The sequence below is a fragment of the Molothrus ater genome, chromosome 3 (assembly GCF_012460135.2).
Source record: "Molothrus ater isolate BHLD 08-10-18 breed brown headed cowbird chromosome 3, BPBGC_Mater_1.1, whole genome shotgun sequence".
Classification (NCBI taxonomy): Eukaryota; Metazoa; Chordata; class Aves; order Passeriformes; family Icteridae; genus Molothrus; species Molothrus ater.
In genome coordinates, this window is record NC_050480.2 from 95823220 (window position 1) to 95837193 (window position 13974).

Here is a 13974-nt window from a genome sequence, read left to right on the forward strand (position 1 = left end):
AGTGTGGCATTTGCCATGTTTAAAGGGATATTTCTGTCATTCTACAGATAACAGACAACTGAACAAATACCCCATACATACACACCTTAATAGGATAATCAGTCCCTATATTATAAAAGCATAATTGCTTATCAATACATTGGTTGCTTCTATAAATTGTTATGAATGACAAATTTAAAGCCAAATGCCTTCAGCACACATTGCCAGGAGCTTATTTCAAATGATCATCCATTCCAGATTGTCCCTCACTGCCATGTTTTGAATCCACCCACAAGTTCAGCTGCATCATGTAACCTGGTATTTTTGAATGCATTTTGCAGAATTTCTTATAGGACTACTACTGCCTTTAATCCTACCAATGAAGTCCTGTACTATGAAACTTTATTCATTTCCATTCAAAGACTTCAGTAAAAAATGCATTAGATTCTTGTATAGCAATCAATAGCTCAATGTGGAATATTGTATTCCTTTTCTCATCCATACAAGAGAGAAACTTACCTACTCCATTTTTTTTCTTCTTTTTTAAACAAAAAATCATAGCCTGACACAGCTTTTAGAAAAATAACTGCTCCTTCACCAAACCACACCTGCAAAGTCAGTTGCTTGGCAACATTGCCTCCAACTCACATGGCTGTCCACAGCTCCACTCTGGCAGGCACTGAGCTACAGCCTCTACCTCTTTTTTCTCCATCTTCTACCAGAAACAAACACCTTTCCTGAAGAGAGGAAAGGGGCAATTGACAGTTTAAGGCTACTGAGACAGGCAGAACACAAACACCACACAGATGAGCTTCCCCCATAAAACTTGTCACAAACTCCATAAGCTACAACATCAGCAGTCTATATCTACATCTACCACAGACTTGCAGCACAAGGATGTTCTCTGTTCCTCCAAGTTCTTCCTCCTCTGCAGATTGTTACCTCAGAGCAGAAAAGCATCTGGCTTCTCTGCTCAGAGGAAGACACATCTCATCAGTATTTTGGATAAGCAGGAAACAAGGCAGGAACTCAGGTTCTCTTGATTGGGTTGTTTCATAGCACTGGGCAGGAGTTGCTTGAGAATATGTACTCAGACATACAAGTTTATCATGTAACAGAAAGCAAAAAGTGATCAAGACAAGACAGTGGAAGATAAGCAGGAGTTAGCAGTATATCACATAATCATAGTCTGCTGTAAACAAAGATGAATATATAGAGGTATACATTCAAATTTTAAATTTGTGAAGTTATCACTAAAACAATAAAGCAGTTTTGTTTGAATGGATTTTTATGAAGCCATTCAAGAGAAAAATGTTAAGAGAACTAATATTGCTCAAGCTCTCAAACATTAATCAAGTAAGAGGCCAGAATTGAAGAAAACCAGGAATCTGTAGTATCTTCTGTAGATCTGTAGAATCTTTTTTGCCCCAGTCTTCCAGAGGGAAATCTCTGTTAGTCATAACATGGAGTTCAAACCAGTAGTTTTAAGATCCAGGGAAATTTCTGACACAAGGGACACTAGCTCTAAGCAACTTTCTACCAGCCCTACAGAACAGTTAAAGTTGTGAAGTTATATTCCTAGCTAGACTTAGAAATTTCAGCCAAACACAATATATGAGTAACCCTTTTACCATAGCATCTCAATTTGCTTTACATGGCTAGATTTGGTCCTTTTTGTCTCTGGATGCACAAACCACAGGAAGATTTCTGTATTTCTTGAAAACTCAAGAAAAAGCTCTACTACAGTCTGTACTTACTACTGTTTAATCGCTTTCTCATAAAGGACTTCAACTTTAAACAAAGAATCTGCTTTGAATTGACCTAGACTGAAGTGTGCCCACTGGGGAGAAAGAGGAAAAAAATTACATGGTATCTGCAGTGGGACTCCATATCAGCTTGTAAGTGATACAACAACTGAAATGGATCTGAAGTAGCAGAGACTGGAAGGGACCCTAGAAGATGAGCTAGTCCAAGCCCTGGTGGTCAGAGCACAGAGAATGCAGCAGGTCGCTTAGGGCTGTTCCCAGTCAGATTGTTGGAGCTTCAACATTGCATGCTCCACAGCTTCTTCAGGTAACCTGATCCTATTAAGCCTTTCCTGGAGAAAAAAAAACAAAACCAGAAACACACACACACACACAAAAAAAACCCAAAAACAAACAACCCTCCCCCACCCCAAAACAAAACAAAACACCCTCAAAGCAAAACAGAACAAAAAAAAAAAAAAAAAAAAAACAACAGAAAACCAAACAAAAACAAAACAAGCAAAAAAAACACAACAAAAAAAACCTTATCTTTCAGTGGAACTTCCTGTATTTTCATTTTTATTCATTGCCTTTTGGTCCTATCACTAGATATCCCAGACAAGTCTGCCTCCATCATCTTTACTTTCTGCCACCAGGTATTTATTATACACATGCATAAGAACCCCCCAGCAGTCTTCTCCAGGTTAAACAATCTCAGTGCCCTCAGCCTCTACTGGACTGTAAGGCACATTGACCTTCCCCTTCATGCCACTTTGCTAGCCTTGCTCCAGTCTGTCCCTGTTTCTTTCTGGAGCCCAGGATGGGACAGCACTACAGGTGCAGTCTGACCAGTGCTGAGGAAAGGATCTCCTGCCCCCACATACTGACCACTCTCTTCTGGAAATTCAGTCCAAGATGTCTTTGTGGCAAGGGTGCATTACTGATTCATGACAATTTTTGATCCACAGTATCTCTTTTGCACTGCCAACAACCCCTCCCTAGGGACAGAGCTTTGCATTTCCCTTTGTTGAACTTCCTAACATTCCTGTTGGCTCATTTCTTCCACGTGTTCACTTTCCTGCTCCAAAGTAGCAGCACATCCATCTGGTTTATCAACCACTCCTCCCAGCTTTGCATCCCATCAGGTTTGCCAAGGGAGGGGTCTATTCGGTCACACAGTTTATTAATGAAGATGTTAAACAGTGCTGGCCTCAAGAACAATCCCTGAGCTACACCAAAAGGGACTGGCCTCCCATTGACCTTTAGGATGCTGATCACCACCCTGAGCCTGGCATTTTAGCCTCTCAGCTATTTTCAGTCCACCTCACTGTGTCTTTATCCAGAAAGCATTTCACCAACTTACCAAAGAAGAAGTTACAAGACCATTTCCAAAGCCCCATGAAAGGTCAAGGTAAGAAAACACTCACTGTTCTCATCCACCAAGCTGGTCATCTTCCTTGGTTCAGTGTGGAAGGCTGTTATCAGGTTGGTCACGCATTACAGCCCCTTGATTAATCCATACCAACTATTGCCCATCATTTTTCTTCATGTGTTTTCAGAATTCTTTGGTCTGTCATTTTTCTGGCAACAAAGGCACAGCAGACTGGCTTGTGGTTCCCTAGACATTCCTTCTCGCCCTCTTCAAAGACAGTAAGGACATTTGCTTGAGTTCAGCCCCCAAAACCCATCCCCCAGTCACCATGACCTCAGTTAATGAGAGTCACCACAAAATTACCTGGGTCACCCTGTCTCACTCCTGGCTGCATCCTGTTAGAGTCCTGTGATCCCAAACCTGATCCTTCTCTACTAACTGAGAGTACGCTTTCCTTGCCTACAGTTGCTGAAAACAGGTCTAACTAGTAAAGAGCAAAGTGAAGAAGACATGGAATGTCTCAGTTGTTTCCACATCCCTTATGAGCAGTTCCCCTCCCCATTCAGCAGCAGGCCTACATTTTCTCCATTCTTTTTTCTGCCAATTATCTGTAAATGCCCCCCTTGCTGCCATTCACATATACCTTGTAAGATCAAACTCCACATGGACACTGACTTTCTGACCTAGACACATTTGCATGCTTGGATGATGTCTCCAGGCTCATCCTGGGCCAACATGTTTCTGCTTCCACCTGTTACATGCTTCCTTTTTGTGTCTGAGCTTCTTCAGAAGCTCTTCATTCGTTTAAGCAGGACCCTTGGTGCCTCTGTACCATCTCTTATTCATTGCAATATGCCACCAGAGTTTTAAGAAGCAGTCAACCAGCTTTCCTGGCTCTCTCTGCTCAGAACCAGCTTCCAAATGATTCTTCCAAGAAGACCCTTGAACAGAAGAAAATCTTCCTTTTTGAAGATTATGGCTGTAATCCTACTCTTTGCTTTGCCGTCTCCAGTTCAGATCCTGAACTCTTCTACCACGTGACCACTGCAGCCCTAAGACTACTCCTAACCTTTACATCCTCAACCTGTCACTGCTTGTTTGCAAGCACTTGTATTGAGATATGGGCATCAATGCATGCCAGAAACTTCCTTGATTACTTACTCCCTGCTGTGTTTTCTCCCCAGAAAATAATAAGGGACGTCCCAGCACCCTATTAGCAAGAAAGCCTGTGAACACTAGGCTTGAGTTGTCTGAGGAAATCCTCATTACCACTCCTGACTCATAAGCTCTCAACTGGCTCACCCATCTCCAGGTAAAGCTACAGGCAGCCCCACTGCTCTCACAGCAACTCCCCTTTACCACCATCCCAGCCTGCCCTTCCTAAGCACCTGTACTTACCCATTGCAGTCCTCCAGCTGTGAGCTATCCCACTCAACAATGCCAATAAAATCATAGCTCAGTCCTAACTCATTTTACTCTGCCATAATATCTGAAAACAACTTACTGACAGCACAGTGAAGACAGATTTAACCAGCCATGCATTCATCAGCCTAACTCTTCAGAACCACCTCAACATGAAAATAAGGTATCACTGAACAACTTTGCCTGTTCACAAGGCAAAAACCATTGTGTCTAGGAGAATTTAGCTGTGGCCACAAGAGACACTGTGAAGCACCAGAGTTCTTAAAGTAAAGCTGAATCATGCTCAAATGAACCTTATGAAGCCAGTCCAATACAATGTGACACCTGAGCTAAATCACCTGCTGACTACTTCCCGAGTAATGTCTGATAATTGACTCTTAAATCCTACAGGATGCATGCATTAAAGAGGGAGTCACCTTTCCAGGAAAGGGTACTTCCCTAAAAGTCTGCTTATCACATAGATATATCGAATTGCTTCCTCTGTGTCGTGTACAAGGACATGATACAGGCTGCAGCACAGCTGCTCTTTCTTCTTTATAGCATTCAGACCAAAGATGGAACACAGCATCGTTCCATTCTGCAAAAGGAAATTCAGGAACAAAGCAAAGACCAAGTGTACAAACAGCAGCCAGCAGGAGCACATCACTGAAGGGTGGCAGAACTGCAGCTTCAGGACCACTTAAGCACACACCTGTAGCCCTGACCAAAAGAACTGGGGTGTTTTGCACTTTAAAAAAGCAAGAGCATGGTCTCATCAATAGCAATAATCCCTTTTCAGGAACTGTCCCATCCTTATGGTCCACAGAACAGAAACAGCTTGGACTGCCAATAACTTCTGAACACAGGGCAGCAAACTAAGCATGTAAGGATTTCTCCATCTGTATAATACATCTCAGAGAATCTAAAGATTTGCAACATAATAAAAAAATAAAAAATAACAAGTGCCAAAAATATTTGTATTAGTAGTCACAGAAATAATTAAGTTGAAAGGGATCACTGGAGGTCACCTAGTCTGGCCTATTGTCAAAGCAATTCTAAGTTCAATCATGCTGCTTTGGGTCTCACACAGTCAGGTTAATTGAAGTCCTGAAGAATAGAGATCACATCCACTTTGGGAAAAAAAGCCTTCAACTTTGTAAATAATGCAGTTCTATTACAAGCCAAACATATTTCCTGTGACTTATTTGAAAATATTTTTCTGCACTGTAAGAGTCAGGAGATGGGAACAACACCCTTCCTTACAGAGGCCACTAGTGCCCCCCAACACTGCAAAATCCCATTCAGAAGTCCTAAGCTAAGGCTGCCATACTTTTTTCCCACCAAATGAGGTGTCTTGAAGGCTCCTTTCTTGGGGGAGACAATTATTCTTCTCAGGGCTGCAACAGCAGCTAATTCCTAAGCTTCAGTCTCATCCAACCAGTGTCAGCAACAGGTAAGAGCACACAGAATAAGAGCATTGAGGTACTTTTATTCAGTAGCAGGAAATCAGGAAAAAAACCCTGGTTATACAGCCCCAAGAGAGACTAAAGTGAGTTTCTGGTCCCTAAGGGTCTCTGAAGGCACTGTCTTTGACAAAAAGGCCAGAAAACTAGCAGCTAAGTGCCAGATTATGACTGGGACTTCTAGTGATAAAGTTCCTTACTATTATTAGAGCTCAAGATACATAATTTCATTTGCTAAACTTCAGTAAGAACAACCCTGAATCAAAATGCTTTGCTTTCATTATTCTTTAAGGAAGGATATTGCAAAGCCCCACTGGAGAGCCAGAGGCCTCCAGTTGTATCTGTCAATTCATATTCCAGTCTGTTACACTCACATGATCCTTCCCAAGCTTATCTTACAGAAGCAATGTGAACCCTGCAACAGAAAGGCACAAAGAAACACCAGCAGTTTACTGATCTGAGTGACCTGCAGAAACACGTGCTATTTGCAACAACCGGTAAAGAATATCCATAGAGCACAATCAGCCAGGAGTAAATTAGTACTTTGTGTTTGAACCTCAATATAGAGCTAGAAGTTGTGCCAGAGATGAGGTGTGGAACTGATGTCCAGCATAATCCATCTGTGTTCTATTGCCCTAGTGTACTCTCAGGGAGGGGTTCCTCCGCCTGAGGAGGAAGACAGGAAAGATTTTCACCTGAGGAGATACAGCAGCCAGTGCCTTGCCCTAGTGGGAGCTCTGTCAATGAGCTGCCACAAAGCTTCCTTACACTGACAGTGAGGCAAAAGCTGATGCCTGGCACAGGCTGAGGGCAGTGAGCTGTAAGAGTTATCCATCTGCTTGAGAAAGAAGTACACTATCTATTAAAGTATACAGGCAAGATTAAGACACTTAAAAGACCAGACATCAAACAAGTGAACAGCAAGGCAGCTTCACAAAAAGTGATGATCATACACAAATATTTAGGTTGGTCTCCCAGCCATAGACGAGATCATATGCAAGACTTGAATGTCTACACAAAGGAGTCTGAGCAGCTGTAAACATATCTGGGATACTACAGATTTCTTTCCATAGCTAGTTTGCCCACTTACTTAAACTATATTTCTTTTCTCTCCCACTGCTAAGAGGCACCATGCTTGGGATTGGTTAGTTGTTAGGGAAGCTAAAGTTAAGTTCTAGCTACACAAATATTAGTACCAATCTTTCCTGTTGGGTCTCTCTCCACACTCCCAAGGACCTGTACCTGCCACTCTTCAGACAGAAGGCCAAGTCTTCAGTCACACACAGATATTCAGTGACTGTACAGTACAACTATAAATACTGAAGAGTATTCTCATTAATATTATAACCAAAGTAAACCAATTTTAATCTGGTTGAACAAGCAACAGTGTCAATGTGCTTCTTTGTACTGTGATTTTGGTAACAGATCATTTAAACAGGCTTCAAGAACTATCAGGCATGAAGTAAGCAAACAAAAACGAAAAAACAAACCAAAAAAAACCAAAAAAAAACCACCCCAGAACGTTTCCTCTGATACAGAAATTTATTTGCATTTTCTGAAGGCCCAAAACATCTACAGTTGTTTACACCAAGGTCTGCAAGTTTCCAATTATGTTATTTTAACTTGATTACAGTTTTAAAAAAACCTAAAGCAGTTGACACTCAGGTAATTGCTTTCTTGATAGGGAGATGAATTTACAGACTTCAGTAGTCAATCCATTGGTCTTAAAGACAACATCCAAATACAAGCACAGCAGACAGAAAAGGTATGTCAGAGAACATTCACATGGTTTTTTCTTAGAAGGAGACAAGATATTCAGCAGAATCAAAGGACTGTCCATCTAAGCAAGCAAGCCTGCAAACTGAAGGCCATCAGTCTTGGTCTAGGGCAGCTGCCTCTGTAAATGGGGAGCATAAGACTGATTACTGTTCCTAATCATGTTTGAAACTAATCTCTTTTTGTGCTTCATCACACACTTCAACTTCTAAGTACCTGATTCAGTACTTAATATCAGCATCCTAACAACACCAGCCTTGCTGTCAAGCAATAAGAACACAAGTCTAGAAGACTTCTACCATGTTATAAGCAAGACAGAAATGGCAAATTATAGCCCCTATAGTCAAAGGGTCCCCAACTGATGTTAACAGTTTGAGGTTTTTTTATTTTGGCTTCATTTGACAGATTTCTAAGAGGTGTTATTGCTTATGGGATTCAAATATTAGGATTGAAACCACAATTTAAAAAATGCATTGCCCTCCCTCTACAATGAAAAGTAAGAAAAATTCAAATGCTTTACAATAGCTTTCAGCATAGTCTGTATACCTGATACAACTTCTCCTACATCCTTCCAATTCCTGCCAGCTTTACTTAGTTATACAAACAAAAGGATCACAAAGGAATTTCAGTTGCCTCTCTTTCAAAAGTTCAGGGTGGCTTAATCTGTCAACATACCCTACTATTTCCTACAAGTATCAGAAACAGTAGTGTAAGTTCTTCCTAGTAACATAACACTGGGAAGACATCAGCTCCTTATGCAGACAGCTGTTCAGATAGGGATGTAAAGAACAGACAGTACACAGACAAGAACTGCCTTGTCAAATGTCATCCCAGCCTCCTCACTCTTTCAGAAGTCTCAGTGATTGCAAAGACAGTTCCAGAACCTTTAATTTTCAGGTTTCTTCCCCACAGAAGTATCATCTCATCTCTCTGACAGCTGCAAGATTTACAATTTGAAGGTGACATATGGTAACCACCGTATGGCCCTACAACAGGTAGTTTCCAACACATTTTAGCAGCAACAGTCAGATTCAGAGCAGCTATTTGAAAAGGCAAAAGTCAAATACAGAATAAAAATCACTTCTAGAAACTGTTTCCAGGGCCAGCAATCCTAATTATTACTTAATACTACTCTGGCAGATGTGTTCTCAGCTGTATTCTTCACCTTACAAAGCCATCCAATGTATCTGCATACCTTACACTTGAAGAAACAGACCACAAATCAAAGAATAGGTTCCTTCTTGATACAAGACCACTGCTAATGACAGATTATTTTGAGGATGACCAAGAAATAGCTTTTTCTAATTCTTACACAGAGCAAGCATACAATAAATACTGGAAAGGTGCACGCTTCAAACTTCTTTGCAGGCAACACATATGGCATTCCTATACAGGTCAAGGAAAGCTAACTCAGTAACTTAGGAGTGACAGGATGGTAGTGAGATCCTGTATCACCTTTTGATGCAAGAAGTAAAAGCCAGCATTATATTGATATGAAAGAAGCCTTATTGATATGAAACCTCACTGATATGAAGGAAGAGTTCAACAGTAGCATTACAGTAGATTCAATGAAAGTAATGAGTGGCAAATATGCCAATAGGACCACACATACATTGTTTAGGGTCAAAAGGATATTTGTAAGATTTTAAATTATGTCTAGCTACTTAAGAATTCCCAGAGCCTCAAAGAATAGCAGCTAGATATACAAGTATAATCTGCAAGATTTCCACAACCTTTGGATGTGACTATTTGAAAAGAAGCCCAGGGTAAATATAATACTTCAGGTTTAAGAGATACTATACTATCTAGGGTGAGAGAAAGGAATTAGTTTTAGTTAAGTGCCCATGCTGAACCGACAGCAATCTGAAAGACCATACTGAAACGATGTTTTTAAGTACTGACAGAATAAGACCCAAGACAACTGCAACTCAGTTAAAACAACTGGAATTAATCATGAAGATGTTACCACACAATTACGTGAACAGAAAAAGAAACAAAACACAGAACTTGGAACCTCCTACTGAGCAACAGAAGGGAGAAGGACAGACAAAGGAGCAAAGCTCACACAAGAGAGGAAAGTAACAGCAACTAAAGTGGACAACGTTGCGAAGAAAAAAAAAAGAATACATAACACGAAGAAAACCAAAGACATGCCAAACCAGGACGGACACAAGAGAAGTCCTTAACATTTTGTCGTGTAAATTTCTGCAGAACCCAGGATCAAGAGGCTCTCCAGTGGAACTGACCATAGGAAACGCCAGACTATAGCAGACAGATGCTGCTAGTGTTGCAAGAGGTGAAGGAGATCTCACAGGCTGGGGAATGCCAGACAGCTGGCAGGCTCTGGTTAGCTAACAGAGCCACGTTAATAGCTGCTGCCTCAGACAGCTCTGCATTCCAGGACTAGCAAAACTACAGCTTTGCCAGACAGCAGCAAGTCATGAGCACTCATACACCATGGATTAAACATTAAATACATTAGGAAAAAACAGCTGGCTGCAGCCTTTAAGCAGAGTTCAACAGTGGCACTGCATGCTCATGATAAGCTTGATTTTCAACTTAACAACTGATAATGTTTCCTTTTTTTCTGAGCTGTCTTCTGGAGGTATATGGAAATCCAGACTTGAGGGTATAGTGGAAGCATCTCAACATTGATCACATAACCCTCCTTCCCACAAAGAAGCTTCCTAAACTTCAAGTAAGAAATCTCCACAAACTGTGTATCTATGGCCACATCTCGGTCAAGTGCCTTTAGCAGAGCTGCAACTAAAGCAAGTTTATCATTCCACACTCTTCCTTCCAACTATTAAAAACCCCCAAACATACACAGTACAGGCAAAGTCAGATAGCACTACAAAGCTAATATGATACAGGATTTAAAATCAAAATTGCTACAACAGAATGAAGCAAATGCAAATTAAACATGAAGGGAAGAATAGAATAAATAAAAAAGGAACTGCCAAACCACAAGTCCCTCACATTGCATCATCCAGTATTTTCATACCACCTTTCCTGGAGACAGGGTGAAGGCAAGCCATGCTGCTTCTGGCATACAGAAACAGCAAAAGAGAAAAGCAAGAAGCTTTCAAAAGTGCCATCAGATTTTAGTAGGTACCTAAGTAAAACAGTTTACTAGAAATTTAAAAACTGAATGAACATGTACTAGCAGAAGACAGCCTGGTCAAGATATTGGTAGGTCCTCCAGAACCTGAACAGGAAGAAGAAAACCAAATTCAAGATACACCAAAGCTTGACCTTACGAAAGAAAGCACCAAAGAAAAGAACAGTGAATAAAACCACTTATTAACACAAATATAAGGAAAAGGAAGCTGAAAGTGTCAGCACTGCTGAACTGAAAGGGCAAAAGATACAGAGCACTGAGGGTTACAGAGATGTGCAAACATTTTGGCTAAGCGAAAGCTAGAAAGAGAAAACTTGGAAGATGGGACAAGTGATCGGAGAATTCTGGACTCCAATCTTGAGCAACACAGCCCTCAGGCCAATGCTACAGAACAATTACATGTGGAATTCCATCAGCAAGCAACACCAAGCAGCATTCAGCATGAAAGTAAAAATGCCAATAATAGATGAAACATACAAATGTGCTTTTTCCAGAGAGCCACTGGTTATGAAGAGTCATTTACATGGTAACCAGCTGTCAGGGGGCAAGAGGAGCTCTGTTTGGAAATGGTTAGGCAGAGTTATTTACAAAATATAAAGACCCATTGTCTTTGGTGCAATCCATATCATGTACTTCTAAGAGTTTACATTAAGACAATACAGTCTTGTCTGTGATTGTGCATGGCATGACTTGTGTGCACAGTGAAATCCAGTAGCACACACAGATGGGAAGAGAATTTACAAACACAGTGCCATTTCTGGTTGCTCAAACGAAGCTCACTCACACTTCACCTCCACTTTATGAGGAGAAGGACTGAACAAGGCAGCTCTGGCATTAATCATACACTGTGAACTCCCAATTGTTATTCAGGAAGCATTAGACTTAATAACTTACTGTGCAGCCACCTTACCTAGAACAAGATCATAATAAATTGACTCTAGATGAAAGAGGGATGTGCTACAAATTTCCATTTGAAAACCACAGAATTCAAGGTAAATACAAACGCAAATATATATCTACTTTTGTGCAGGGAAAAAAAAAAAATAAAGCACTGTAAGATTTGCCAGTGATACAATCTTCAAAATTCTATTCCTCGCCAAAGCCACATCCGTGACACGTTTAACCAGATTGAGACATCCAGATTCACAGAGCCCGGCATTCTGACTGAGTCAGCAAGGCAAGGTATATTGTTTTGGACACCCGACATTCAGCTCATCTGGCACCTACCCCTGGCATCGGCCAGTCCCTTCCCGAAGGCCACGGCCCGCTCCAGATCGATACCTGGCAGCGCAGGAAGCGGACACGGCCGTGAAACTTCAGGAAAGGGCTGGGCCAGTCATTGCATAAAGCCCGGCTGGGGGCTCCTCGCTGGAAGACGAGGCGGCTGCAGCCCAGCCCAGGGAAGAGCGGAGCGCGGCTCACACCGAAAGGTCAGGCTGTCTGTCTGTCCGTCTGTCCCGCCGCTGCCCCCGAGCCCGACCCCGCTGCCACCGCCCCCGGGCCCGCTGTCGGGAGGAGCCGCCCGCCAGTCCCGCCGACCCTGCGGACGTGGCGCGGTCCCGAGCCGGGCCCCGCGGCCGCCCCGAGGTGGGACCCGCCGGGGCCGCGCCGAGCCCGGGCCGGGCCCCGCGCCCCCTGCCCCGCGTACCTTTGGCCTCGCAGTCGGCGCAGTACTTGTTGTCCTCCTCCCGCAGCAGCTTGGCCAGGATGGCCTGGTGCTGCTCGTTCTGCTTCTGCGCCTTCTCCCGGCAGGAGCGAGTGGCCATGGCGGGGCTGGAGCGGCGCTGGAGCGGGACCGGGAACGCTCCTGCCCTGGCGCGGCCACGGGAACCGGCGGCCGCGAGCGCCGACTTCCTCAACCGGAACTACTTGCGGACGCGGACGCCTCCGCCTCCCTCCCCGCCCGCTACCGGAATGGCGCGCGCGCACACGCCCACCCTGGCCACGACAGTCCCTTATTCTGGGGGTGACAAATAGTCCGCCGGGTCCCCGAGGCCGCGCCGCGATGTCGCCCCTCCGCGGCGCTTCCCAAAGAGCAAACCACGCCGTCCTGGCTTTAGAAGGGCACGGCGCGGTGCCCGGGCATGAGGGGTCAGCCGGACGCAGTACGTGATGTGTCCATCCGCCGGCACCTGACCCCGCCCCCCAGGTGGTGCCCGGGGGCAAGGGCGGGGCCCGGCGCGAACCGCCGCACCTGAGCGCGCCCCGCCCCGCCCCGCCCCGGCCGTGAGGGGACGGGAGCGGTGCGGGTGCCCCGGAGCCCGTGAGGGGACGGGAGTGGTACGAGTGCCCTGGAGCCCGGGATGGGTGCGGGTATCTCGGAGCCCGCGGGTGTCCCGCTGTGTGAACCCCCCGGAACGCACGGCCCACCGATCGGACGCCCCTGCCCGTGTATTACCGACCCAGCGGTGGTAAATACCCCAAAACACGGCCAAGGGTTCTGCAGGTCCGTGAGATCCGGCACCCTGTGTCCTTGGGACAGTTGTCTTTTTCTCCAGGCCGCTGCTGGGGGAGGAATACAAGCACTTAGAGCGCTGTGATTGAATGGACGCTGCCATAGCCGGAACTCGCCCTGTGAACTTTCTCCAAGAGTACGTGTTTCTGTCTGAACTAAAGCTTTACAGGCGGCAGAGACCTCTCAGTGAGGAAACCGGTGCTTTTCCACTCGTGTGTAGGTGGTGAGATGCTCTGGGGGAGTCAGAGTTGGATCCAAAGTACCTGCAGAAAAGCACAGCCCGGGCTGATTTCCTGGGACCAAGAGTGCACCTCTACACTTTGCCCCTCCAAATGCCATGACTCTGTTGTCCCCTTCCTCCATTTTGTATCAGGTCCCTTTGCTGCTGCTGAGTACTCTCTTACAGAGTCTGTTCACCAGTAACATCCTTTTTGTCAGATCATTTCTAGCTTGCTGCATTTTTTTTTGCCTCTAATCCAACCCTTCTGGAAAGAGCTGAAGCCTATATATAGCCTATAAAATGCTTATGTGAGGCAGATGGAAATTCAGGTCTTTTCCCTCTCAGCCACTAAATTACTGAATCATTCTCTGTATCTTTCTTTTTCTCAGAGACAACAGTGAATTAAATATTCCCTAAGTGTGGAAGAGTTGCAACAGAAAAA

At 44.0% G+C, this 13974-nt stretch overlaps 1 protein-coding gene across 3 annotated transcripts in view; it reads right to left on the bottom strand.

The window, feature by feature from the left end:
- Positions 1-12723, bottom strand: part of SMAP1 (small ArfGAP 1) — an 87402-nt gene extending 74679 nt beyond the window's left edge. For 2 of the 3 annotated variants that reach the window (XM_054514459.1, XM_036380707.2), the window contains exon 1: positions 12506-12722. In XM_054514459.1, coding sequence (XP_054370434.1) covers positions 12506-12623 — 118 coding nt within the window. In that variant the 5' untranslated portion in view covers positions 12624-12722. Of the gene's footprint in view, positions 1-12505 lie in introns of all 3 variants that reach the window. The other variant, XM_054514458.1, reaches the window with a different exon arrangement.
- Between the last annotated feature and the right edge of the window lie 1251 nt (positions 12724-13974).